The 27,325-nt window shown below is 33.8% G+C and overlaps 3 protein-coding genes across 7 annotated transcripts in view; 2 read left to right on the top strand and 1 right to left on the bottom strand.

The window, feature by feature from the left end:
* Positions 1-1,717: 1,717 nt before the first annotated feature.
* LOC126920957 (TLR4 interactor with leucine rich repeats-like) lies at positions 1,718-8,372 on the bottom strand. The gene is made up of 6 exons (XM_050732003.1): positions 8,084-8,372; positions 7,168-7,439; positions 6,516-6,775; positions 4,138-4,429; positions 3,674-3,835; positions 1,718-2,717 (listed from the first exon to the last, which is right to left on the bottom strand). Exons 1-6 carry the CDS (start codon positions 8,262-8,264, stop codon positions 2,391-2,393), a joined length of 1,494 nt encoding a protein of 497 aa, XP_050587960.1. The 5' UTR covers positions 8,265-8,372; the 3' UTR covers positions 1,718-2,390.
* Positions 8,373-9,209: 837 nt separating this feature from the next.
* Positions 9,210-27,126, top strand: LOC126920958 (homeobox protein PKNOX2-like). 5 transcript variants are annotated; one of them, XM_050732005.1, is made up of 9 exons: positions 9,210-9,526; positions 12,056-12,459; positions 16,874-16,982; positions 17,653-17,962; positions 18,912-19,112; positions 20,100-20,391; positions 21,003-21,134; positions 21,314-21,516; positions 21,745-27,126. In XM_050732005.1, the coding sequence occupies exons 4-9, from the start codon at positions 17,654-17,656 to the stop codon at positions 22,066-22,068; spliced, it is 1,461 nt and encodes a 486-aa protein (XP_050587962.1). In that variant the 5' UTR covers positions 9,210-9,526; positions 12,056-12,459; positions 16,874-16,982; position 17,653; the 3' UTR covers positions 22,069-27,126. The 5 variants fall into 5 exon arrangements, with proteins under 5 accessions (XP_050587962.1, XP_050587961.1, XP_050587965.1 ...); XM_050732006.1 differs by lacking the exon at positions 9,210-9,526 and adding an exon at positions 11,897-11,983; XM_050732004.1 differs by lacking the exon at positions 12,056-12,459.
* Positions 12,255-27,325, top strand: part of LOC126920954 (putative fatty acyl-CoA reductase CG5065) — a 109,282-nt gene continuing 94,211 nt past the window's right edge. Inside the window, exon 1 of the mRNA XM_050731998.1 lies at positions 12,255-12,267. The gene's annotated coding sequence lies outside the window, so the exon portion shown is untranslated. The remainder of the gene's footprint in view (positions 12,268-27,325) is intronic.

Raw genomic sequence — 27,325 nt, 5'->3', positions numbered from 1 at the left:
TCCTTTCTATTTTCCATACTAGTACTCATATTTATATAATCCTATCTTCTATAGGTATTTATGTCTTTTCATATTTCTATATTCTTACATTCTCACATACCGTTATCTTTATTTTCCATACTTCCACAGTTTTACATTTCTATTTCCTATACTCCTATACACACTGTATACACATGTACATCCTTATGACAAACTGAGAATCATAGCGGTCCAAGTTAAAATTCCAAAAATTTATATCTGTGCACTTTTCCATCTTTTGATAGGTAACCAAGATGTAACTTTGCTGTCTACCGTGACAAGGCTTTCTGTTAACCTGAGGAAACATGTTCAATATCTGTAACACCTTGTAATCCCCACGAAGGAGAAAAACACAGGACCATCCTTTCCTACCTCCAACGCCCAAAATAGGTCTCGTCACTAACGATCAGATGCATCAAACGATGCATGATAGTCACAGTCGTTTAGTATCTAAATGATGCCGCGAAGGTTGGTGATTTCTCGTGTAACAAGTCCCGAGAGGGTGTGTTTAGAGCGCGGCGGTGGACTTTGCGAGCGGTTTCCGGAACATCAGGGGCAACAGGGGGCTAGTTTCGACAGCGCTAAGCTTGCGGACGGGATTTTCAGCTTTGGTATCGACATGGAGGGCCGGCTACGCCGTATTGCGCACCGTCGAGGGATCGACGGAACGGATGAATGGACACTCGTCGGTAACACAATTACCGGGATGTTAATTTACCCAATAATCGCGGAAGCAACCCCGTCTAAATGCCGGCACGCGCCACTTCCCCTTCCGCCGTCGCCTAAATAGAGACAGCCTCGCTCTAATGTCAGGGATGGATACATCGGCTCAGGTTTTACAGACGATTGCGTCGTTGCACGTGCGTTTTACCAAACAGCTCCAGCTACGTACAATGGTCTGTAACTGGTCTCTTTGTGCTGCATATCGAACAAGGCAAATGAAGTTGAACGATTTTGCAACTGTGGTGGCACGATGGCTAACGTACCTTGAGAATCCTGAAGTGACTTTTCGCAGGCTGTGATTTTTAATTATAATCGATGGAGAAACTTTGTATAGGTGGTGTTCATGTAGAAATCGAAGGAAGTAAGAATATGTAATACAACGTAGATACTAGGAACATAGAGTAATGCTTTGGAGTAACGTAAAGTCTGGTGATGTATGTGGGAATTAAAGAAGAAGCTTAGGGAGTAGGAACGTAGACGTATGGAATAATGGTAAATGGAGATATAATAAGGTAGAAACGTTGAAACGTATAAATATAAAGATCGAAGGAGTAATATCTCCTTCTTACTTTGCTAATTTTTGCGTCACGTGTCGACCAATATTCCTAGGAATTGTTCGTTACCTTTCGTGCCTTTTTGATCGATATGTGAAGTCTCTATGGAATAATGCGAGACAAAACCGAGTTATATCTAATATATTCGATATATTCTTGGTGCTAATAAAAATCCAGACCGTTGAGATCGGTGCAGATAGTTGAGAGTAGCGTAAACGAACCGCTTGGAGATTCGTCAGGATAAAAATAATGTACTCGTAATCGCCCATCATCCAGACGGTAATTACACGCATATTTGAAAGTCAATCATGGCACGTAAGTTTTCGCAAACGGATGTGTGAAATTGTTTCTCGTCTAATTCTTCCAAAGAACTGTCGATCTCTTGCAAATGCGATTTTACCACAACAATAATTCCAAAACGATCCTTGTCCGATATTTTATTACAATATACATTTTTATTACAAAACACGTACATCGTTGGATGATTAAATACATGTATACATACGAACAGATTACCCACGATAGCTTGTGAATCATGATCAACATAAATTAATATCGTCGAAAAGACTGTGAATTGCTACAAAATATTTAACATTCCCGTTCTACACTTTTATCATATATAACGTATAAGTTTGATACTATCTTATCAGACTGTCGTATCTATCACCTTATCGTTTCTACTCCGCGTTTTATCACAAACACTTAATAAAGAAACATACGATCGCCCGTATCTGGCAAATGATTCACAGTACACGCTTACGCTATTTTTTCTACAACTACCACTGTAGCTTGCCTCGTAAGCGAGACACAGCCGTCGTCTGAATTGTTATTAAATTGCGTGTTATTTACATATCTGTACGAAATTATGGCAATGCCAGAAATTATACAGGGGATCTCAGTGATCGTTGTCGATTCTACGTGAAAAGATAGGTCGACAATGGAGACTAAAATTTTACTCGTTAAAATGTTTGCCGAATGAAACGAATCTCCGCATTTACAAAGATACAAATTTGCATAAACATGCTTTTCAGTCTGGTCATTTTGTTCGCCTCTTTCTACTAACGAGATCGAAGATTCATCGATGGTAGAACATTCTCAGAATTCATCGTCGTCCGTGGCTCTCTTGTAGAAAGCTCGTGAGAAGGTGGCGGGTCCTGCAGTGCCGCAGAAGAAGAAGCCACGACGCCAGAAAAGGAAAATCGTCAGGCAGACTGGAATGGCCAGCAATAGACCGACCAATACGCCGATGAGGATCGTCGCGTCCCTTTCCGGTCTTGCATTGTTTAAGTCCAAGCAACGCAAGCTTCGATGGGATAACGAAGACAAGTTCTTGCCAGCGTGTTCCGGCGGGAAAGCACAGGTGAGTGAATCCAGCTCTTCTCCCATGAGCTTCCTCCCGTATATTGGCAGCAACGTGCCGATCTAGAAAGGAGAAATTAATATTGTTGCATTTGTGCGATTTCCACCTTATAATTTTATCATTTCTGTCGTATTATTCTATTTTATAATTATTATATTCGAAACAAGAATTTCAATGCTTCATCTTAGATTATTCATTTTTACTATTTTCCATATGAAATTCTGTGCCTTGCATATCTTGCAAAATATTCTTGCAAACTCGTAATATCTTATATTCCATTTTTCTATCTTCCAATAGTTCCAGTGTTTAACACGAAATCCGAAAACTCGAGTAGTTTAATATAATTTCAATCGTCACGGTCACGCAGCTTTTCCTCGAACAAGACCAAACATGCAACGAAAGCTACTGTGTTCCCGCATTGGGTTTCCAGAATCAATAAAAAAAGTACGCTTTTCATTATTATGTATAGTTTCATTGGAATTCAGTTTAATGGAGAGAATATTTCATGCGAGATACTCGGCCAAAAACAGCGATAGAAGAGATATTTCAGAAAGAGGAAAGTTCGACTAGATCAATCTGTAAATTGAAGACTACCAGCAGAGGTACACGTTAAGTCACATTCTTTTATTCCTTGCTTCTCGTATTGCCGGAATTATTTTGATGCTTGCCTTTCAAGTCGAACATACGTTTCTTCGTTCTTCTAAACTAACATTTAAAATGTCGCTTTCCTTAATAATAATTATACCTTTGGCTTGCGTAAAACTCGATCAATTTACAACGGGTATATTTAAAAGATCGGCAACATCTTTGGACTTAATTACTTTCGTTTTCAATCACACGTTATATTAACATTCTCCTGTTTAATCCGACAGTGAGGCTAAAAATCAACGATGCTACAGGTAACAGATTTTTCACCTCTGATCTTCAATTGGCATCGAAGGAACGATCGATTGGTTCGATGGAAAGTACGCGATACAAATGGAAGTGGATTGTGCGTTTCGTGATTGCCAGAACTTACCAGATATTGATTATTGCAATCGCAGCTCCATTTGTTGTTCATCAGATCCAATTTTTCAAGCCAGTCCCATCTTGCTACCAATTGCTGAGGCAAATATCGCAGGGCGTTATCCGATAAATCGAGTTTCTTTAGTGGCGGCCACACAGGTGCCTCAGAGTTATTCTACAATAATTTATAATAATAATTTGGCACGTAATAACCGTTCTTATTCTATCTGAAGGGAGACGGACGAACAAATAAACGAATAAATAAATAAAAATGATGAAAAGGAAATAGAACGTCGATCAATATCTTTCTCGTTTATGGATTGTATTGGAATTAAGTCAAGGAAGAAAGATGAAATTAATATAGCAAGAGATGAAATTAATAAAAATCAAGTTAACGCGATTTAAATTAAAATTAACGAATTAATAGAGCAATACGTTAAATTAACAGTTATAACAGCTATTTCTGGATGAAGTTACCTGCGTGGCAAGAGCGTAATCATCGATCGATTCCAGTTTTGGACAGTTTTCTATACGAAGACGCTCGAGAGACGTCAAGCCTGAAAAGGCATATGGTCCAATGGTCGTCAAATGGGGCATGCAACAGAGGCTTAACTCCTTCAGATTTGGAATAAGTGGAAACGGTTGCAAATGATTGATAATTTGAATTGGATTTTCGTCCAGGTAAAGCACCTCGAGCATCGTTGTTTCCTCGAAGGCTTTCGGGACAGATGTAAATAGATTTCCGCTTAAGATGAGGTTCCTAAGGGACCTAATCAATTAATTATTAGTTAGCGTTCCATTTGGTTAGACTTAAACGTAGAACGTGTCTTATCGTATTGTGAAGCCATACAGAGCATGAAGATACTATTAAACAATTTATTAAGACATTATGATAAAAGCATATATGACAAGGAAAATAATAATAGTCTTACTTTTAATACGGTAATAGGGTAAAAATAAATAGAGTGACCGTAGAAGAGATATTCGTGTAAGGAATAATTTCAGAGTAAACCTTGTAGAAGACGGTTCGTTAATACAATTTTTTAATAATATTTTTATAAATCGTAGAATTCAGATGTGATATATTTTATGAAAATACCAGGGAAATTCAGAAGTGGAGAGAAAGAAGATACGGAATATTTGGCATACTGATATTTTGTAGAATTTTCTTTCAATTGTATAGCTTCACGCTGTTGAATGAATCAAACAGATAAATTGTTAAATTATCGAAAAGGTATAGGAGAGAAGGATGGAACGAAGAAAAGGAGAGGATAAAAAGTAAGGGAAGAAGGGAGGGAAACAGAGAAAATAGGAAAGGAAAGGAGAGGGAAACGATATGGAATAATTGGCAAAGTTCAAGCAGGAATGAATGAGATATTAGATTCCTGTAAATTGATTACATGCATAAATAATTATTGTCCTCTTGTCCATAAAATACTATTTCTGTTCGTAACAATGTATCTGAATATACTGGAATTTTTAAGGACTATTGAAAATTGTTTACTCTTTCGTTTACGTTACATATATGCTATACATGTATCGAATAATGACTGTATCTCGTTTCTCACTTTTTATGAATTTTATTTTTAATTAAATTATTAACGCGGCTATTTCAGCCAATTAAGAGATGTTCCTGTATATCTGAACTTCCTCTACATCAAATGTATTCCAATCATTTACACAAGTATGCACTTATATATCTTTGTATCACGGAATTTTATTAATAAGGCAAATTATATAAAGCTCCTTCTAAAATTACTTGCTGCACAAATATCTTTTTTCCATTTTTTCACGCTCACTGTGTACGTCGATATATAACGGATAACACGTTGGAATGCAAAAATACATATCGGCTACTGGCTTTGATTCAATAAACCATTCTGCTATTTGTTATACCTACTTCACTGTTCTTAATGCTGTACAGTAAAATGGGTATATTAAATAATAGAATGTTTTATTGAGTTAAGTAAAGTAGTACGTAGACGTGTATTTTTACATTCCAACGTATTATCCGTGCTTATTGACGTATAACAGTGTGCGTAAAAGAAAAAGTATTCGCGCAGCAAGTAATTTCAGAAGGAGCTTTATGTAAGCCGGTTTATTAATGAGATCGATGAGAATAATAATTAAATTGATGTGAGATGCAAACATCGTTCGAAGGTAATCAATTAGAGCACGAGCATATCATCTAAGTAGGCTGTTAATCTTTTTCTTCCCACCTTTCATATTTTTATTCGCTTTCAGAATCTTTTAAATAAACCATTTATGAGACTGTGCTCATATGAGACAAATTATCCAGAACAAAATTGGACTAAACCAAATTTTCTCAATGCGAGTTTATGAAATTAATTTTTCAAAGATGAAGAAATCTATCTTTTTTTCCAAATGAAACCTAGAGAGCATAACGAAGTGACGTGTAATATAACTGTACCTGAAAAGTAAAAGAATACCAAGAAAAATGAGAAAAGAAATACGTGGAACGCTTTGACTTAACTTCTTTGAATTGAAAAACAACAGTACATCAGGCAATTAATTCAAACATTTTAGTGGAATAATTTCTCGAATATTGTAATTATTCCATTTTTACTCTCAATAATTCATATAATGAATATTCTGATAGAAAAATGAAAAATGAATGGAAAATAAAAAATAGACCAGTTCATGAAATACTTAACACAGTTCGTGTAATTTCATAAACGATATTGTACGTTATCGAGCTTTGCTGTATAATAATTTGTAGAATGCGATATCTAGAGTTTGTTATCGGTGTAATACGTTCTATCGAATCAGTTTCCGTTATTATATCAATGTTTGCCTAATAGTTTGCAATAGTATCGAGGAACTGAGATATTTACCTAGACGAGTAGAAATGAACGTCCGAAAGTGTCTTTAGGCCACAGTAACTCATGTCTAACTCTTCCAGATGCGGAAGAGAGCTGATCGCAATGGACGTACGTTCGTCGATTCTCGAGAACAGATTCCAGGAAAGGTTCAACACCTTCAGACTTTCTATGTGCTCGAAAAGATCTTGATGCAACGAATGGAGCATGTTGTGAGCCAAATTTAAGACCAGTAGCCTCCCCAATGGTTCGTAAGCATCTGGTGAAAATTTGCCCTGAGGTATCAAGACACAGAGATCATTAAATTTTTAGAAGTATATGAGAAACGATTAAATCAAAGCTTATTTCGTGTTTCAGGAATGGTAGTACCGTTTTGAAAAAGCTAATCTATATTATCAAATGCAATATGCTTTAAATATTAATTGTAAATTGAAATTTATAATTTAATTCTATCGAAGTTACATTTCAATTAATCTATTTAATACCCATAATACTAATTAGACGAGAAGAAAATAAATGGATGTAATCAACGATGATAAGTAATTAATCGATTACTATTGATTTATCGTGACACGTTATAAGATTCTTTAAGAACTAATGTCTCATGACGATTATGAGTATATATTTCTATTACTTAAAATGTGCCTAACTAGCACGTAAATATTACCTCAAACACGTTAGGTTTTAAGTTTTCCGTCGTAAGTTGATTATGACTCAGATCTAACACGGCAAGATTAATTATCTCTTTAAAGGCTCCAGGATCGATTCTCATGATTTGGTTCTTCTGCAGCGACAGTTCGCTAATTTCTATTTTTGGGAATGGTTTCACGTGAACCAATAAATTCCCTTTGAACGACGCTGTTTTTATTTTTTTATTGGGAAATTCTTCGCCCTCGAAGTGGTGGGTCAAATTTCTGTCGTCACAATCTATGATATCATCTGATAGAAAAACATAAATTCGTTTATAAATTTCTATTTCTCACGTTCGTTTCTACCTTTTCCTTTAACATTTCTCGAACATTTATAATATATATATATTATAATATATATTCATTTATAATATATATATTATAACATTTATAATATATATATATTATAATATATATATTATAATATATATATAATTATAATATATATTCTCGAACATTTAAAATATAGATTCTACTGTCGGTCTGTCATTTGAAACTTGGTAGATCAACAGGTTTAAATGTTTAAAAGGCTTATATCTTTGGATTTAACTGGTATTATAGATCATGCAATGGTAAAATACAGCCTTCTATTCAAGTAGCTTCGAAATTAGAAAATTAACAAAAATAGACTTAATATTTATTAAGGACCTACGATTAATTATCGTATTCGTTCATTATCAAATTCTGTTTTTTAACGCTGTTACTAGACGAAGGAAATTCCAAGGATTCACTTAACAATTTTTTCACTATTATTTTTGCCAGAAGATGTAGATTTTACAGAATTGTAGAGTAATTGTAAAGTAATTGTAATTACTTGTAACATTACGATAAACTGTTGCTTGGTCCTTAATAGATTAATAGGCAGAACTTCGCATTTAGTTAATTTGAAATTACCTTTACAATTGCAGACGGTGCACAAACGTGGAAGTTTCGGCTTAGATATTTCCTCCTCCAAATTGGTAGTTTCAACATCCATAGTTGCATCCGTATTTGTTGCGTTTGCATTATTGGCAACGTTTTGGCACTCAACGGTCACAAAGGTGAAAATAAAAATAACGAAAAATCGGTAATTCATGATTTCTTGCGAGATCAGTACCGGTAGAACCTTACAGTGAGAACTAAAATCAGTTTTCAGTTTTCGAGCCGAGTGCCTCTGATAACAAAACCGGTGATAAGATACCGTTGATCACCGTTACTCATCATTCCAACCGGGTAAATCCTTTTAATTCGCTTTTACAGTTTGTTTTTATTGAAAGCCACCATTCGGGTATATTGATGTCTTGATTCCTTCCTTAAAAATAATCGAATTTCTAATTGATTTCGTCGATGTGGAATAACTTGCAAATATTTGATATTATTATTTCGTCAATCCACGCAAAGACGATTGAATTAGAAATTTTACACAATTACAACTATGTAAATTTACATATTGTAACGTGAATTTATATATTACGATATAAAGACTACAGGAAATAAATATGGTAAATCCACTTTCAACATGATCGAGAAGTAGAAAATAATCAGTTCAATCTGAGGGTATAACCGGTTAAAAAAATAGATAATACATCCACAGAAACGTATATTTAATTTCAAAATTAAATAGTCAGGCAGAATTAGAAATATGGGTGTGGATGACAGTCTATGGAATTTGAAATTACTCAATCATAAAACATAAAGCTACAACTTATTGTATTTCTTCTCTGTAGTCTTCATATATAAATATGTATATTTATGCCATAATTATATTATAATATTTGAATCCGTTACATCCAAAGAAACAAACCTTTTAGAAATAGCTTATAAGTCGACGATATTTCGTAATAACCAAAGCTACAATCAATGAAACAAGCAATATTTCGTTTGAAATATATATAATTTTTTTTCGTGAAATTTAAAAATCGCGCTCCAATTTGAGCGACACTTGAATGAACCGATAATCGCGTTCGTGTTGCCATCTGGTGTGTATCCGCGGTATTAATGAAGGAGAGAAACCTTCGCGAAAAGTATTGAATCGATGACGTCACAAAAGACGTGTCAGTGGAAGGAGTAGACAGGGATTGTAGAGGAGCATGTTGAAAAATGTCCGATTACTTTAATTTATCGTATAGCGTGAATAGTGGTAAACAGAGGGGTTCATGTTGTCGCGCGTGTGCACGTTAGACCGGTGTCGTTACATGATTATCATTGAGCCTCGAGGTATCACGTGGACTAAGACGAAGTCAGTTTCGAATTAGTCAGACACGCCGTCGACCCGAAATATCATCGAAAAATAAAACTGGTGTGGACGGTGTGGTTTTGTTCTCATGGGACTTCTCGGATGCTGGCTTTTGCGATACGGTAAGTAACCATAGGATAAATGGTCTTTCGATTAGTGTCATCCAAACAGCTGTTTCGATACATCGTTCGATTCAGCGTAAATTCCCGCTGGGCCGTGCACCTGTGAATTTGTGAGGTTAGGTCTCGTTTATTCGTTCCTGGTGCGCCGATACACGCGAAAAACTTGTTTTGTGCGCAATGCCCCCAGTGAACGCCCATTCCTCGCGGTCTGCCTTGACAGAATTGCGGATTGATACGATCGATATTGTTAAGGCTCTTCCAAACACCAACTTTTTCCAATGACATCGTGCCTACCATGCGACCGATCCACCATATCAACTGCCTCTGAATTGATGTTCATTATCTAGGCCTTTACACGTTACAAACATTTCTTCTTTCTCTCTGTTTCCTATTATTTTAAATTAACAATACAATATCTAGTACATATATTTACACGATGAAATTATATTGCATTATCTAAACAGGAATCTCAATAACTTGTAATCAATTAATTTCATAGAAAACTAATTTCAATAGTTACAGAGTAACAATGACTCTTATGATAACTTATAATATTGAATATTTTTCTATTTATGTAATACATTACGCTCTCATGTTGTAAAAAGGTTTAGTCAATTATCGTAAGATCGTTTATTAGTATTGTCAATATCACCAAGTGCAAGATAATTGGCGGGAAATTTAATTGAAGGATATTTTGTTATGAGCATTATAACAAATTTATCTTACGATATTGTTTAATTGATGTATTTTAATAATAATTACAGCGATTTTCTTAAATAGATTTTTAATTCAATAACTTATTGGTTCGTTTTATATAAATATATATAATACCTCACATATAATACATGTTATTATACATCGTATAGATATTTATAAAAATCGGATCAACTATTAATTACTGAATTAAATTAAAAATCTACTTGAAAAAAATCAATGTAATTATTATTCAAATATATCAATTAAAGATATTGCATGATTTTTTCATGATGAAACTATGACAGAGAAAATTAAAATAGTCAAATAAACTGAGAAGTGGATTTCGATTAATAGGAATAGTCACTGTATTCACCTTGGTATCGGTAATCACGATCTCTTGCATAGTTGAGCTACATATTTATGTTTCCATCTAGAACAGAATAATGCGACCTAAACGAATTACGTCAAAAGATAAACGGGGAGCTTCAGAACGCAAGCGTGTATTCTCGATGAAACGAGAAAATCGCTGTTTACATCGTATCAAGAGAACCGGTTGAAATCGTTCAGAGAATTTGTTGTGAAAAAAAAAGAGTGACAAAGATGCTGCAATGAGGTATCATTATAGTGTGTGCTATATATATACGATGAATCAAATTATTGTATAGTCGATTGATACGATGAATTTTTTTATTTAAACCTGTACTTACAAAGCGAAATAAATTGATAAAATTTTTATAAAAGAATTAACCTGGAGGAAACGATCTACAATTTGATAAATTATATAATAACGCATTCCCATAAAAAAGTGTCTAGTGATTTTTTTTTTGTAACCAAAAAAAATTTAATTATGATTTAATGTGAAAGAAATAAAAATTGCCCAACGGAATAATTTCTTCTCCGTAGCAATCGGGAAAATTATGGGAATAAAGTCAAACGTTTATTATTATCTTACAGGAATTATTATGAAATCTGAAAATAATATCGACGAATTCAAATTTTTTCCACGAACACACGTAAGCCCTTGTTTATCTCGAATTTTGATCTCGAAATGTGTAGTTGTTAATAAAAAGAAGGAAATACCTGAAAGCTATTATGCAGGCAATTTCCTTACGTAAACTAACATTTGCAACAAGTTAAAGCAGGTATCAAAGAATTTATTAAATATCAGAAGTAGTTATGAAATATCATTATCCACCTATGTATATCATTTCCAGCTTATTCATTTTTTTTTTAAATAATCAAATACAGAATTTCGATATCTCACATGAATTTTAGTTACTAATTTTATTACACTAATTTTACTTTTTAAAAAATCAATTGTATTTCTTTCTAATAAAAGAAACACCTCCATCATTTATAAAAATTAATTTCTTTTATATTTTATGTACTGCGTATCTTTTCTCGACTCGAACTTTTGGTATTCTTCGCATTACTTTCTTTATTCTTATGAGTTGTATCGTATTCAATAAAATGAATCGTTTTTTAGGTAGTAAATTAACGAGATTTAGTAAGAAAATTATTACAGGCTGCTCGTACAACCTTTAATCTTCTTTATCTAAATTCGAATATTGATTCAATTTTTACATTACAAAATCAATACAATTTTTTAACAACGAAGCCTAACGTTATAATAATACGATAACTTCGCGATAAGAAGATAAAGTAACTAGAATTGGGAGTAATTATGCAATTTAATGACTTTTTCCAGGCTAGACTATTTATATCCAATCTCTTTTGCTCAAGAAGTTCGACTCTAAAGAGGTTAGGTTGCGCATAAATATTCTAAGAGTAGTAAGGAATTTTAGTTGAGTAACATTTTTATATAAATTACAGGATGAATTATAGAATACACGGGACGAAAGAAGTAACGAAAGGAACTCGAATTTCCCGCAGAAATTTTATCGAGCACCCTATAGGTAGAGCGCTGCGCAGCAGTGAAGCATCGGCGCCGTCGGCAGCGGTGGCCTCTTGTAGTTTTTGCTACGCCCTCTTCGCATGAAAATGATTCTTCCCCGGCGTGCTGTAGTAGGGATCGTCGACCATTGGTTATCGAACGTTTGACTGACAGTTCGACTATCTCGTGTTAGGCTCGCGATGAAAGGGAGAAAGAAAAACGACTTCTGGCTTCGTATTAACGCCCACCGCTGATTCCAAAGCCGTTCTTTAACTCACGTCTCTTTCTACCGCGGTGTTGTTGCCCGTCACGACGCCGGTTTTAATACGCCGATGACTGACAGGTAGTAAACAAGTCCGCTTGCCCACGGGATACCATCTTTGTCATAATTAACCCTTTCGGTGCCAGACCGGTATGTGTGCGCGTTTAAACGTGTTTCTTCTAACGAGAATTTACTCCCGCTTTCTGATGTCTTCATGTTATAATGTAATATATTGTAGAAAAATAAGAATATATTATAATAATATAATAAAAACACAATGTTGAAAAAGAAATTATATATTAATGTATTTGTGAATAAGTTTTAGACAAAATATAATATTCAGTGTTGAATTTAATAACAAACACGATTTTGTTTAAGGAATTCAACTTAAAATATCGTTTTACGGGAGATCTTTAATATATTGTTATTTTCTGAATGATAATGTTTCGGAATTTCAATGTACGGTTTAACGATGTTGATAGATGTATAATAATAAAGTAGCAGATTAAGATGTTGAAAGTGGGAAACCATAGAATAAATTCGTACAAATATTTGACCGCAGATATGTACTTAGCGGAATTTAAGTACTCTCTTACGTTCGAAAATGATCACTATGTCCTAACCGACTGCTATAGCTCTGGCACTTAAAGGGTTAAAGATTCGTTTCTCCTCTTATTTACGCTCGTAAAGACACGTTTCATTGCTTCTCTGTCATTACTTTGTCTTATAAGAATGAGATGTTGCTTTAAAATACTTCAACACGTTTTCTACTAAATTTCTTTTATGTTATTTTGCAATCTTAACTAATTGCGTTCAGTTATTTAAATCATAGATTGGTACATTTCTAAAGCGTATTTTTTTTTTTGTTTACAAAAATATTAAACAAAGGAAGAATGTAATAAATTTAAAAAATGATTGCTGATTTTATTGTGCAGTTTTAGTAAGAACAATTTAATTAATTCTTTCAACAAATTAACACGTCAGTTTCACGGCTCTTCTCCAGGTTAAGTTATTGCCTCTTACACTTTGATTACTTCTAATTGCACGTTCCTTGAAACTCCAGTGTCGCAGTAATTATTAGGTCGTTACAAAAAATCAACACGTTGGACAAGTTGTGCAGCAAATCGCGTGATCAAAGTGCATGTACGCCATTACATAGTTTCCGCCAATCCATTTCATTTGAATTAATAGCCGTTTCATTTTCGGCACTGTTCATAACATGTGGTTGCCACTATGTTTTAAATTCTTCATCCATTCTTTTTTACTGATACTTTGACCAAACCAAATTTTTACACTTCTGTTTTCTGTTTTTCTATTTCTTTTTCAGTTATTCATCAGCTTTTTTGTACATGTATCATATATATTTTATTACACAACATGATGTATATTTTATTATAACGTATTTCATATTAATACTTGTTAGCTAGATGTTATCTTAGTTTTAAGTAGAAATCTACATTTTTATGTTTCATTGTTTTTCGTTCTATGTATCATTTCAGTAATTTACAATAATAGATACGACACTGTTTTGTACATGAAATTGTTCAATTTTTGAAACTTTTACAAGAAAGAGTTGTTGCGCTTAAAACAGCTGATCTTCAAAATATTATTTTTAACAAATAATATTTCTCTCATATATATAAAATAGGAAAAATTGGAAATATTAAAATTGATTAAGTTAATTCATAAACGGAATAAAAACGAATATAATCGAATATCAATAATTAACCTAAGTGGAAATAACCATAAAATATTTTGGGTCACGTGATATCGTAAAATAATTCCATAAATATCAACATGACTGCTTGAATACTAAAAATCGAGAGCATCTGGATCACGAGATTTCGATGGACATTACAGATTATTATTTGAAGTATACTTTTCATTTCCTGTCTCTCTCTCTCTCTCTCTCTGCTCATTAGAGCATTACGCTTTGTCTGTCTCGCTTCTCTATAGCAACTACTATCGAATAATATCGAGTACCAAAGAATTTGAAAGTGAGATGCGCAATGCGTCGTTTAGAATAAAATAAAATAAAGAAGATAGACGTCACCCCTTCTCACGTTTGCAATGTAACTGCGAAATATGATAAAAGTAAACAATGATAATGGTGGGTTCTTCAATCAAACAGTATCACGTTGAAAGAAAAAACGAGTTAATAATCGAGGAGGAACATCGAGAAAAGAATTAATAAAATGAAATTAGTTAAGTAACACAGTTTCGTTTGAAATTTTATTTACTTTTAATGAAAAATGCAGTTAAACTGTAGAAAATGTTAATGTCATTGTGAACGCACCATAAAACGGAATGGGAGAACTTCCTTACCGATAGTTTATTGCTGTAGTACCCGAGGTTGAAATTAAAATAATGGTTCCTAGAGAAGACGGTAGATGAAGTTTAAAAAGATGAACACATAGGAGAACATTTTTTCCATCATTCTTGAAAATTATAAAAGAAACAAAAATCGTCGATAAGACACTAGATTATTGAATTATATATTTCATTATATCTCAATATTTTTTTTAGAGAAGTTACCTTTTGGTATAAAGAGCAAGACCAGGTCAATTATCTGTTACCTACCATAAAATGATTTTGGAAATGAATATCATATTGTCACTTTTCTCAACAAAGGTGGCACAAAGTGACGCTACTATATTCATGAAAAATGCATGGTTTGGTCCATTCTTCACGAAGAGACGTACAAATCTTTTTATTGTATAGAAAACAAACTTATACACATAAATTACCTCTATAAAGAAGAGAATATTACGAAACAGCGGACGTAGATTTCCACGGAGAGATAATTCGACGTTTGACCTAAACGAATGAAATAGCAAAAAGAACGCAAGAAATTCTAAAAGAAGGGAAAGAAAAAAGAGGAAGTTGAAACGCGTTAAGGCCGTTTCGATGTGTGGCTGCAGTCGTAGAAATGAAGCACACTGACCGTTCACCGTCAGCGATAATATTTTTAAATGAAAGCGGCGAGAGAGGCGACTGGCACAATAAATATCGGGTTTAACGGAAAGACGCGAGTGTGTTGGAAGCACCACTTGCAAGTAATGGTTACCTCTGTCCACCTCCTTTTTTTACCGCTTCCCTAGTTCAGCTACCACCTCGCGGCATTCCCTTTAATGTATCTAACTCTTCTTCTCGTATACCGATACTTTCTCTAGCTTACTCATTCTCTGTGACTATTCCGTCACGACGAAGTTTTGATAAAATGTCAGGAGAACGGCTATTCCCATTATTTGAAGAAGAATAAGATTCCATTGTGTATTCATCCTTTATACACATACTCTAATCTTTGTTACTTTTACATTTTAAAGTTGTATTATACTTTGCAGATTTTTATAAAATGGATTATGTATTATATATCTAGGACTGAAGGATACATGGAAGATGCAACTTACACAAAATTATACTTTTTCATGAGAAAAGGAATTAATTTTCTTCTAGATAGAGATTTTGAAAACAATCTTAAGCTCAGCTTCTTCTTTATTTTTCTCTGTTTTCGCACGTTATTACAAAGTCGTATTTCGAAAGTCACGAGTAGAAATAAAAATGATTGTAAAATAGATAATAACAATTTCGTTATTTGTTGAACTGATATTAAATATTTTTAAGTGGTCGTACGCAGAAATAAAAAGCACTATAGTTCAAAAGATGAAAACAACGTAATTAGCATGAGTCGATGCAAAAAAATTATTGGTTTAATGACACTACTATTTAGCTAATGAAGGTATTTTTCACAGACAACTATAGCTATCAGTCGTAACCACGATTTTTCGGGTGTCGTCGTCTTGTCAGCCAGTCGTGTGTCGCAGTACTTTATTTATTCATACCGGGGGAACGTGTATGGGGATTGGGGAAAATTCAAAAGGAACGTTCGGAATGGGAAGCAGAACTGGTGCCAGCAACAGTGCTGATGGTGTTGAGACCGTCTAACGATGACATTTAAATGCAGTGCCGCGCATCGTTTGGTTCTTCGTGCCACGACGATTCTCTCCTTCCCCGACCCCTTCTTTTTCCTCTCGTCTCATCTCTACCCCTGGCTCATCTCTACTCGAAATACGCCGGGATATCTTGCTTAAAGTATACGATATTTTTTATCCTATTATTTTTTCAAGCGTTACACATTCCATTCTCACTTATTTTACTCTCAATTTACAAATACACAATACTCGCATTAATCATTATATACGATTTATTTTACTTTCAGATCAGAAGTGCGCAAAATACTTACATTAATCGACATGTAAATACCATTCGTTACATTTGTATTTTACTGTCAAGTCACAAATTCACAATACTTACATTAATCAATATGTAAGTGCCATTTATTACACTTATTTTACCTCCAAGTTACAAATGTACAATTATAATCAATACATCAGCCAGTGGTGACGCTCATTGCATTGTCAAGTTACCGATTATTAACCCATGTGTATTAGAATTATCATGAATATTAATAAATCGGATATTTCTTTTGTTGTAGGATAAACGTGTAAATTATTGGAAGACTGAAGATAAATCGAGGAATATTTACATATCAGAGGCCCCGGAGGACCTGGGCAACGATGGAAGCTGCTAGACAGGAATGATAGGTAACAAAAATTCTAAAGAATAAAAATTTAATCGATGGCCAACAGTGGAACTACCAAAAGTAAGCAAGCAACAAAATAATAAACTTTATACTTGTCGACTCTTGTTGAGATGTATGTTGCTAAGATATGAGTATCTATTAAAATTTATTTAATTCTAATCGTATCCACTGCTAGCAATAAGTATCATATTAGGATGCCTGCTATTTGTATTCGATCGGAAAACTGTAAGAAGTATTTTATTTTATTTATTATTTTATAATACATTAGAAGACACATCATATAACGTAATGAAATGATAAGATGATTATAAAATAAAATAAAATTGGAGGAAAAAGATGTTTGAATATTTATGGCCAACAGTGTTAATGCAGTATTATAAATAAACTGCAGATGTTTATACAAATTGCAATTTTTGTGAACCTAACTAAAAAAAAAATGGAACCTGTAAAAACTCATTTCATTCGCTAAAAATTGTAACCAAAACTAGATTGAATATTTTATACGTTTTTGGATAGTATGTTTCATTCTCACGATACACATATCTCTGTACCTACGTATCTCTCATAAATACATAAACATCCGCTGTTTAGTTTTTATCCGCCACTTTTATTGATTAGGCCTTTAAAAATAAGAGAAGAAAGCAAATAATAATTTAATGATATGAACGTAGAATGCAAGAGGGTAGCACCGCCGTGGCGCTAGCGATGGTGACTCCTGGCTACGATCAGGACCCTGCAAGTGGGGTTGCCGATTACACGACTCATCAAGATCAAGCTCAGTTCGAGGCAGACAAGAGGGCAGTCTATAAACATCCCCTTTTCCCATTGCTCGCGTTACTCTTCGAAAGATGCGAACAAGCTACACAGAGTTCGGACAACTCGACGTCCGAAAGCTTCAACATGGACATACAGGCCTTCGTCCAACACCAAGAAAGAGACCGAAAGCCTTTCCTAATCAATGACCCCGAAATTGACGGTTTGGTAAGTTTCTTTATAGTCCAGGTATGACATTAGAGGTATAACATCTTCTGGAATCCCTCAAGACTAATTCACACTCGTAATAGCTTGAGTTAAAGAATTTATAATTTTAGAATATTTGATTTCTTAATCCATATACATATCCTGTTATAGACCATTAATGATATTTATTAAAATTAAATATTCAGTTAATGAATTTTGCAGTTGATAGTGGAATGTACGACAGGATTTAAGAAAAAATTAAGTTGATCCCAATATTAAACTAATGTAAATTAATGTAGCCATCTTCGCACTATAATAAATGATAAGCACATAAGTGTATTTATGGAAAATATTCAAGGTAGAATACTCGTTATAATATGTAATAGATGAAGCAGGTTTATCCCTTATATATGTTTATGAAAATATAAATTTACACAAACCCATAACTCGTTAGAACATAGAAACTTCGCTGCAATTTATGCATTTTAAAAAATATGACATTCTTATCTATTTCTATAAAAAGTACACGATCCAAAAATGTTCGTAGTTTCTTCACATACAAAACGAGACACGCATTGGATTGAATAATAAGTTCAACACGGTGTATACTATTTCCATGAATATTAGACAAATTATTTAAAGACTGTAAATACACATATATCTGAATTTTATTATGAAAAGTATATATTTATACAGAAATAAGATAAATAGATTGCTTCTTAACTAGACAGATTTTTTATGAAAACAAGTTCAAAATTCATGTTTCTTTCTCCCTCCTCTTTTTCTTAAGAAAACGTGGATGAATTTATTACTCGACCTTATGTTTATTTAAAAAAAAAAAAAGGAAACAAAGAAAAAAGGAGTGATAGGAAAAAACAAAGAAACAAATAATAAGCGACGCGGCGCAACTCGATAATGAAAAGAAAATCGTTTAATCGTGGACGTTGTTTTTGTGCCTCTGCCAACGCAGATGATCAAAGCGATACAGGTGCTGCGGATTCACCTACTCGAGCTGGAAAAAGTGCAGGAACTGTGCAAGGACTTTTGCAACAGGTACATCACGTGCCTGAAGGGCAAGATGCAGAGCGAGAATCTGCTACGCAGCGATTACAGTCACCATGGACACGATATGGGTCCATCGAGTGGCAGCAACGGAAGCAGTCCTTTGCAGGTTAGATATTATTTTGAACGTTTAATAAGGCGGCCTGGCCTGTTTCCCCCTTTACCTAAGTAGTTATCCTTTTTTTTTAGTGATGCGCAAGAATCGCGACTATAATCTTGAAAAACGCTCCAACGCTGCTACGTGTGTCTCTGTCTCTTCTTTCTTCCTACTCTCTATGTCTTAACTCTTCGAACCTAAAAGAACAGAAATTTAAAACTAGAGAACTACTGCGCCTTCTCTTTATTAACGTCGCTACATATCTCGTATAGAAGTCAGTGTACTTTTTAAAATAACTTCGCTGGGGAGTTTGTACGTCGAAATGCGAAGTAAGAGGGGAAAAATGCCTCTTTGTGGGATATCTCGAAATGTCGGTCGATTGACTAACTCTCGTGAGTACTCTGACCTAAATGTAGCGGTTAGTGATAGCTAAATAAGCTATTGATCGAGGAACATTTTTCTAAGGGAGTTAAATAAAGTTTCGTTGGTAAATAGACAGTAATTGGAGGGAAATATTTACTCTGTTATATATGAAATACGTGTCAGTTGATTTAGTATTGTTATTGTACATAATACATTAGTAAATCGTTCAATGCATATGTAAGAGATCAAACGTGGATCAAATGCTTTCTAATTCTTTACTATCTCTCTTTAATCATATTTCATCTGGTAATTAACATCCCAAAATTAACAGCACCTTGTAAATTCTTCAAACTCTAACAGTTGATCTGAACGATCTCGCTGAATATTCAGTTTAGGATCCTTCTCATAACAGATTAAACAATGTACTATTTAGATTAGTCAAAAGTCAAAATTATTCTAACAGTAGATTTAACACTCGGATCAACCAGTCGATTACTTAATTTAAAGCATACGTTATTTAAAGAAAAAAAAGAAAAAGAGAGAAAGGAAAAGATGAGCGATACTTGCGCGTCGCTCAAAATATTATAGAACCCCACCCCTGCTCTCTGACGGCTAGTTGCGACATATATTTCCCAGGTGCTGTCTTCTACAGGCAATGATGTTGAGTCGGGAGCTAACGGATTCAGAGTGAGCAGAGGCGACACCCTGTCGGAGAACGGTGGTGCGAGTCAGTTGGCTGCGCAAGAGGAAACCGGTAACGACAGGCCGCCGTCGGTGCGATCATCTTCCACTGCTCAGCGCTCGATCAGATCCTCCAGCCAGGACCATGACGATCCACTGTCACCTTCCACGGTACACGGGAGCACACCACTTTCACAAATTGGGGCTCATTCCTGTGCACCAGTCAACGATATCTATCTTGGTCAAGGTAAACTTATTTGTTTATATTAATTCATTTTATATAGCAAACGGGTAACGATGATTCTAGCTAAATAGCTTCTACTTTTCGTTTCATAATTTTTTTTCTCCTTTCTTTAGTGCTTAAAATTGAAGAGTTTGCAACAATGAGGAGATAGTTACAATACTTAAATTGTATTGATTGGAAGAGAATGGAAATGTATAGGTTTTATATTCAAAATTCTATTAGGTCTGGTACACGTGAAATAATATATCGTTTCTTTGGAATGTTGAAATGATCATACATATTAAGGAGATCTATAATAAAATTTTGTTGGTTTACATAAATTACTAGAAAATGAAGCCGCTTCCTTATTGCAGCAGCCCCTTCAATTATATTTGATTGTTGATTAATCAGGTAAAAACAAAATAAAGTGTAAAGTTACATGCATTTGAGTCTTTTATTTGCAATTTTTGTTTACATTGAATTTCACAGAGTACATTGATGATTACAGTATAGGATATTCAACAATTAATTGTCTTAACTTGAATATTTTTGTGATTATCACGCCATAAAAATTGAGCTTTGATAAAGATTAAAATATTAATTTAAACGTAAGCATTGTCAACTTACGTTTATAGATGATATGGACTATGTGAATATTGGCGACAGAATATATTTAGAAGAGGTTGGTTATTGGGGCCTCCTTGCCTTGCAAGAGCGTGAAAATGAATACGTCGATGTCGGGGATGCGAATGACGAAAAGTATTTTGGTTAGACGAACTTGGTTCTTTCTTACCAATGACTAATGTTTTTTTTTTCACTTGAATGTTAATTACTAATTAAACATATGAATACAAACTAACTAAATTAAAATAAATAAATATTATCAATTCTGCATGGAGCTGCAGTTAATCTGTCACAACAAATATATCGTGTTTATTATGCCCAGATATTACTGTGGCTGGCTCTCCTTCGCCTGCACCAAGTGAGGACGAAGACGAGGGATGTGGCACTGGTACTGCTACTTCCAATCACAGTAGTAGTGGTCATGGAGGTAATCATAGCAGCGTTAAGAAAGGAAGACAAAAGCGGGGCGTCTTACCTAAACAAGCTACAAGCATTATGCGAACTTGGCTCTTTGAACATTTAGTTGTGAGTATAATCTCTTATAATATAATATAAAATACAATTCTAGTGATCATTATTTTATACTTCAGTTTACAACTTTGTTATATAGGATCACGAAAGTATTTACCATGGAAAATTGTTATGAATATATTGCATAGTTGTAATTCTTGTAAATTCTATTGGCACTGTAACGAGTCACGAGTATAGAATAAAATAAATAAATTATAATTATTGTTATCAATTATTTTTTAGCATCCATACCCTACGGAGGATGAGAAGCGTCAAATAGCGGGCCAAACGAACTTAACGTTGCTACAAGTCAATAATTGGTTCATCAATGCTCGTCGAAGAATCCTTCAGCCAATGCTCGACGGTGCCGGAGCGGATTCGATACAGCGAGCCGGGAAACGTCACAAGGTATCGAAACACGTGGTGCAACACCAACAGGTGCAACAGCAACAAGGCGGTGGCTGGCAGTCTGAAGATTCTGGTAGTGATTCCGGCTCCAGCGACGGTGAGGGAGGTGCCGATAGATCGAAAGATGGTAACGATAGCGACGAAGATGATCTTCACTGACCTCTGTCGATCATTAAAACATCAACCTCTTTACGGTACCTTCAAATCCAGTTGCTCATTACAGTATTAAGGTATTCGAGAATAGATTTCGCTTTAACTGTCAAATACGTAATTATTCTCGCGAAAATCAAGGGTATTATTGGTCGAGGTTATCACGCTCTCTTATCGGATCCGACAGTTTCAATCTCTTTTACTATCCATAGAGTATCTTAGCGTTTTTAAACGTCGTTATTCGTTAACTACGGTCCGAGAAAGATTGAACAAGAAATCTTGTATAATTCGAAACATGTTCTTTCCCTTTCTTTTTTTTTTTTGTTTTTTTTTTTTTTTTTTTTTTTTTTATACATTGTCTGTAAGAATAATTCGATCATGATAAGGAATGTTATATTTTTTAATCAGTTTCCTTGATTCGTTGACAAGCAAGTTACATTGATGTAACTTCTTTTCTCGTGAATAATTTGTTATTTCTTACGGTTGTTTCTTCTTGATAATTCAATATTGATGATTATTAATTTATGTGTAATAGTTCAAGGCGACAAACGAAGGTGGTATAAAAAGGTCATCGTTTGTATCACTTACTGAACAATAGACCGTGTTTTCCACGATGTTTACCAATCGAGTTGTTTAGTTGATTAGTTAGGGAGTAGTTCAAATCAACTGATTTGTAGAAGCAAATTATTTTTCGAAAGAAGACTTGAAATGTTCGTGAATAATATTCACATTGTGAAAGATCTTTATGGAGACGAGTATATTTGCGTGTAACATGTACATTTTTTCTATGATATAAACTACGAACGAAGAGTTTACTCGTTTAACAAAACGATTAGAAACAAGTTAAATCTAAGGTGACAACAACACAAAAATCAGCGTTACTGTTTATATATTTTTATATCGAAACTTTATTTCCTTCAAGATGTGTTTTTCCCAGGTTTCGCAGCGATATGACACGTCTTTTAATGTTCAACAATAAGACAAGAAAAAAGAATAAGATCAGTACGTGCTTAAAGGTCATGATTTCTGTAGAAAGTTAGCGATATTTATATCACTTTATTTTCAAACTGTTCTGAAATACTATTAAACTTACAGATACATTTATCCTATGAACTGTGGGTGGAATTAAAAATTAAATACTAACAACGTTTAAAGTAAAGGAAAGAAAATGCAAAGATAAACGTTTGACTATTTATTGGTTCGACCAGCCTCACACGATTAAATCGATTCCTGAATAGTTTTGAGAGAATTTAGGGATATTTCTGTAAAGGGGAGACTTAGTACTTTCTATAGTGTTATCGAAAATCGTCCAAACGAGACTATGTATAATATAGATATCTTAAATAACGACACAAATGAACGATCGTTCTCAACCCTTCCTAATTAAAATAAGCTATGACGATATTGTGCTACTACATTTAACATAGGCGAGATATGTTTTTGTGATCGGTCGGCAACCATCGAAATGCTAAAAAGATAAATCTAAATCCCGGGAAAAGCCATGCGTAAAAAATGAAGAACTGGATTGCAATAAATTAAAAAAGAAGATGATTGTGATGATCGGTCAGTAAAATGGTAACAATCTCGGTCTTGTACTCTTCGTGCCATTAAAGAGCGTGGTAACTTCCGCGTTTAGTCTTTGTTCAGCTCTGCAGTGTCGTGACATAGCAAAGTGCTATCCCTCCAAGATAATAATAATAATAATTAATAATTAATAATAATAACAATAATATTATTATTAATAATAATACCATTACGACTAATAATGATAACAACAACAATGATAATATAATACTACTTTAAATATATGATGATTATATTTTTAAACTCTAAGTGTCGTCTTTAAAAGAAGAAAGAAAAAAACAGAAAAAAAACACGTGTACCGCAGTTTGAACAAATGTGGTAATGCTGTACATAATACAATATACAAGAACTATTAGAAATAAAGGAGAAGAACGTTTAATGTGATTTCTCTTCAAACAGAAAGCAAGAGAAAACAGGAAAGATTGAAGAAGAATATGATTAACAATACATTTTCTTGTAACTGAAAAAATACAACAGAGAAAAAAAGTCTAAGGCTCGACGACAAGCACATGCCATCTTAGGGTTATAAGTGTTCATACATTCGCTGTCTGCATATGATCGGTTGCGTTTTACTGAAAGTGTCCTCCAGATTGCGCGTGCTGAATAGTTAGCGACATGTAAAATGTTTTACTTGAAAGAATCAGAGAAAATTGAACGGAAAACGAGTTCCAAGATTTGTATCACTTAATCGACGTTGTTTTAAGTTCGATGACGATTAATCATGTACATACATACGATGCTCTTCCTACGTACTTGTCTTCGATTGTCCTTCAATTATTTCCAAGCGTTCCGTCCATCGCATTTTCAACACTGTTGAGATCTTCGACTGCCTTCGAAACGCTATTCTAAAGGAACAAGCATTTTTTAAACAATCATTCAAATGTAGAAATGTAATCGCATCTAAGAACGCAACTTATTATTAGCAATAATTTTCATATTTCTTTTACGATTTTCTCTGCTCTTTTAATGCCTGCGATGAAGACTATTTTTCTGTATTTAATCATCCCTTATCGATCTGTAAAATATATTAAGGTGATATTGGGGAGCGTTATCGAGTTCCACCGGATAATAGGAGAATGAGAATAATGATTCTTTTGAAATGAACTTCATAAAATTTCTTAATAAGCTATGTTGGTGTCAGTGATTCCTAATATACAGCACTACTCTCTTTATTTCTGTGCGAGGTAATAATAATATTATAATCTGTAAACAAGTATATGACTAACAAACGAACGCTAGTCCACTGATTAAAACGCATAGAGGATAGCCCGCATATGTGTAGTCGATTTTTGGTCATTTTTTGATCATTGATCTCTTCCTAAAAGGACAAGATGAAACGATAAAGTTAAGTTGTAGATGTGCAAAGATAAGAAAAGAGCAAATAATAGTTATTAATGTAAACTATGCGGTCGATTCTCAATGTACTCAGAGGAACGAAAAGTTAAAAATTATTGATTAGGTCTATTGATATTTACTTTGCTATTAATTGGTATTATACTTTTCTTCCGGTATATAATCGATGTACATAGCCGAAACAGGCACAAAGTGCTTCCATTAGTGGCTTACGAGCTTTTTCCGAGACAAACTGATTTCTATTCCAATAGTTGGCCAGTGTCTTATCCGGCTGCTCGAAACTGTTAAACATGTTCTAAGGGAAAGAAGCAAGTTAATCGAGGCTTAGTAAAACGATATCATCAGTTGAAGACAGCTTTTATTACAGTATAGCTCCATATACGGTGTAGTGATGTAAGTGAAACAAAAATAAATGGGGCGAACGATTGTGGACAATGGTTGCGAAGAAAAAAAAAAAAAGAAGAAAATCAACGAAAAAAACGCTGATTCGATTATATGACGAACTATATATTATTTAATAGCATTTTTCTACTTTGCTTTTATCTCTAACTGGATCAGCGATTAATAAAAATGGTCTACGATCGCTCGTACTAGTTAGTTCGTCTGTGTTTATAAGTACCAGCAATAAATGCGCACTCTCCCTAAGAAAATAGAACTAAGAATCGTCAGCTCGTATCGCGTCAAATCACCTGGTACGGGACTATACTGTACACTCTCGACTAAGTATAATTATAAAGTAATGGTAGATTAAGAGGTAGGTTGTAAGGCTGAACCACGTATACGTATGTGCTGCGGCACCAGACGACTGTGATAACTCGGTGGGCGGTGCCCAGCCTCCTACTTCATACTTGTATACTGAAAATTATGGAATACTTCAAAGACACACACATACAAACACAACATACATATACACAAGATACAAAAATCAGAGACTAAATACACAAGTAGAAACATTTACCAGAAAGGATTGAATGTATATGTTAGAGCTTGCATTGAGAGAACTTAGTGCTTGGTCCGTAGGCTTGCTTGGATTGTTCTTTTTGCCCTTTATAAGTTTTTGCTTGTGATTAGTGGTTCCTATTGAGAGTGCTTGTTTTAAAAATAACTTGGACGTATTTAAAAACCAACGAGTTGTTTGAATTGAATATTTCATATATTTTGTAAATAGAATAATTGATAGTAGATATACATTTATTATAATTATACTATACAAACATACACGTACTAGAATTGTTTACATTAAAAGATAAATAGAGATATAAAAATTCAAAACGTATGAACACTTTCATCCTTCCAGGTGCATGAGGACGGACTTCCAAGTAAATCTCTAATGTTGCATTAGTGATTGAAGTGCAAGCTCTAAAATATTTGAGAAGATAGGAATGGACCGAAAAGTGTGATGATAATAAGAATTCTTTTGGTACAAGATTAAGTTTCATGTTTTGACTGCCTGAGTTCGTTGAATTATTTGTTTATCTTCCATAGACTTTTATAACTAACATACTAAAGATAATGTATATTTCACATGTTACATTTCTCATCTTGTTTTACAATATTTTGTACTGTTATTCCGTTAATATCTGATATCGTCAGGGAACACCCTAGGATAAAGTACTTCTTTTAAACGTTTTATGTTGTATACGTGCATTGATTTATATTGTTCTACTATAAATGTGATACGAAAAAATAGGACAACTCAAATTTTAGGCTACCCGCTTTCCTAACATTATCCTTGTTGTAATTTCGTATTCTCTATTTTTTTTAATTTCGTTATATTTTGTTACTCCTTAAATAATAATGAACTATATAAATATTTGTAAGAAATATGTTTTAGTTCATGTATTTTATAAATATTCATGAAATCTCTAGAAGAAATATTCTGTACCTTTTTAAAGATATTTAAATGTACATTAACAAATGTTTGTACAATACTGCATGTATATGATAATATTAAACTAAAGGACTTTCGTAGGTCCATTCCTAACTTGAAATTTTAAGTCGTAAATTAAACATATTACGTACATACTAAAAAGAAAGCATAAGTAAACAACATGAATACTTCTCTCTCGTGTACATCAAGGTCCTGTTAAATAAGTTGTTTATTAATAATAAACGCCATCACGCTTGCAATACGTGTTTCTGATTTTTATCGTAACCTTAAGATATTGATAATCAGTTTTCCAATAAATAATTATATATCAAATGATATGAAAAATTAACTGACCGATGTAAAAATAAACGTTTCTATAAAAAAGAATGTGTCTTAATAATATAGTATTAGAAAAATTTAAGCAAAATTTAAATTTGTAGATTTATCATATAAAGTATT

This window comes from Bombus affinis, chromosome 10, assembly GCF_024516045.1.
Source record: "Bombus affinis isolate iyBomAffi1 chromosome 10, iyBomAffi1.2, whole genome shotgun sequence".
NCBI classification, from domain to species: domain Eukaryota; kingdom Metazoa; phylum Arthropoda; class Insecta; order Hymenoptera; family Apidae; genus Bombus; species Bombus affinis.
Note: the sequence above shows the minus strand (reverse complement) of the source record. Positions and strands in the feature narration are given on the sequence as shown.

Coding starts and splice junctions, on each gene's coding strand:
- LOC126920957 (XM_050732003.1), bottom strand. CDS start 8,264: ATGAATTACCGATTTTTCGTTATTTTTATTTTCACCTTTGTGACCGTT. Junction 7,440..8,083: donor CACCGTCTGCAATTGTAAAG/GTAATTTCAAAT, acceptor TTTTTCTATCAG/ATGATATCATAGATTGTGAC. Junction 4,430..6,515: donor GTTCATTTCTACTCGTCTAG/GTAAATATCTCA, acceptor TTAATTGATTAG/GTCCCTTAGGAACCTCATCT.
- LOC126920958 (XM_050732004.1), top strand. CDS start 17,654: ATGCAAGAGGGTAGCACCGCCGTGGCGCTAGCGATGGTGACTCCTGGC. Junction 17,963..18,911: donor ACCCCGAAATTGACGGTTTG/GTAAGTTTCTTT, acceptor CTGCCAACGCAG/ATGATCAAAGCGATACAGGT. Junction 21,517..21,744: donor GGCTCTTTGAACATTTAGTT/GTGAGTATAATC, acceptor ATTATTTTTTAG/CATCCATACCCTACGGAGGA.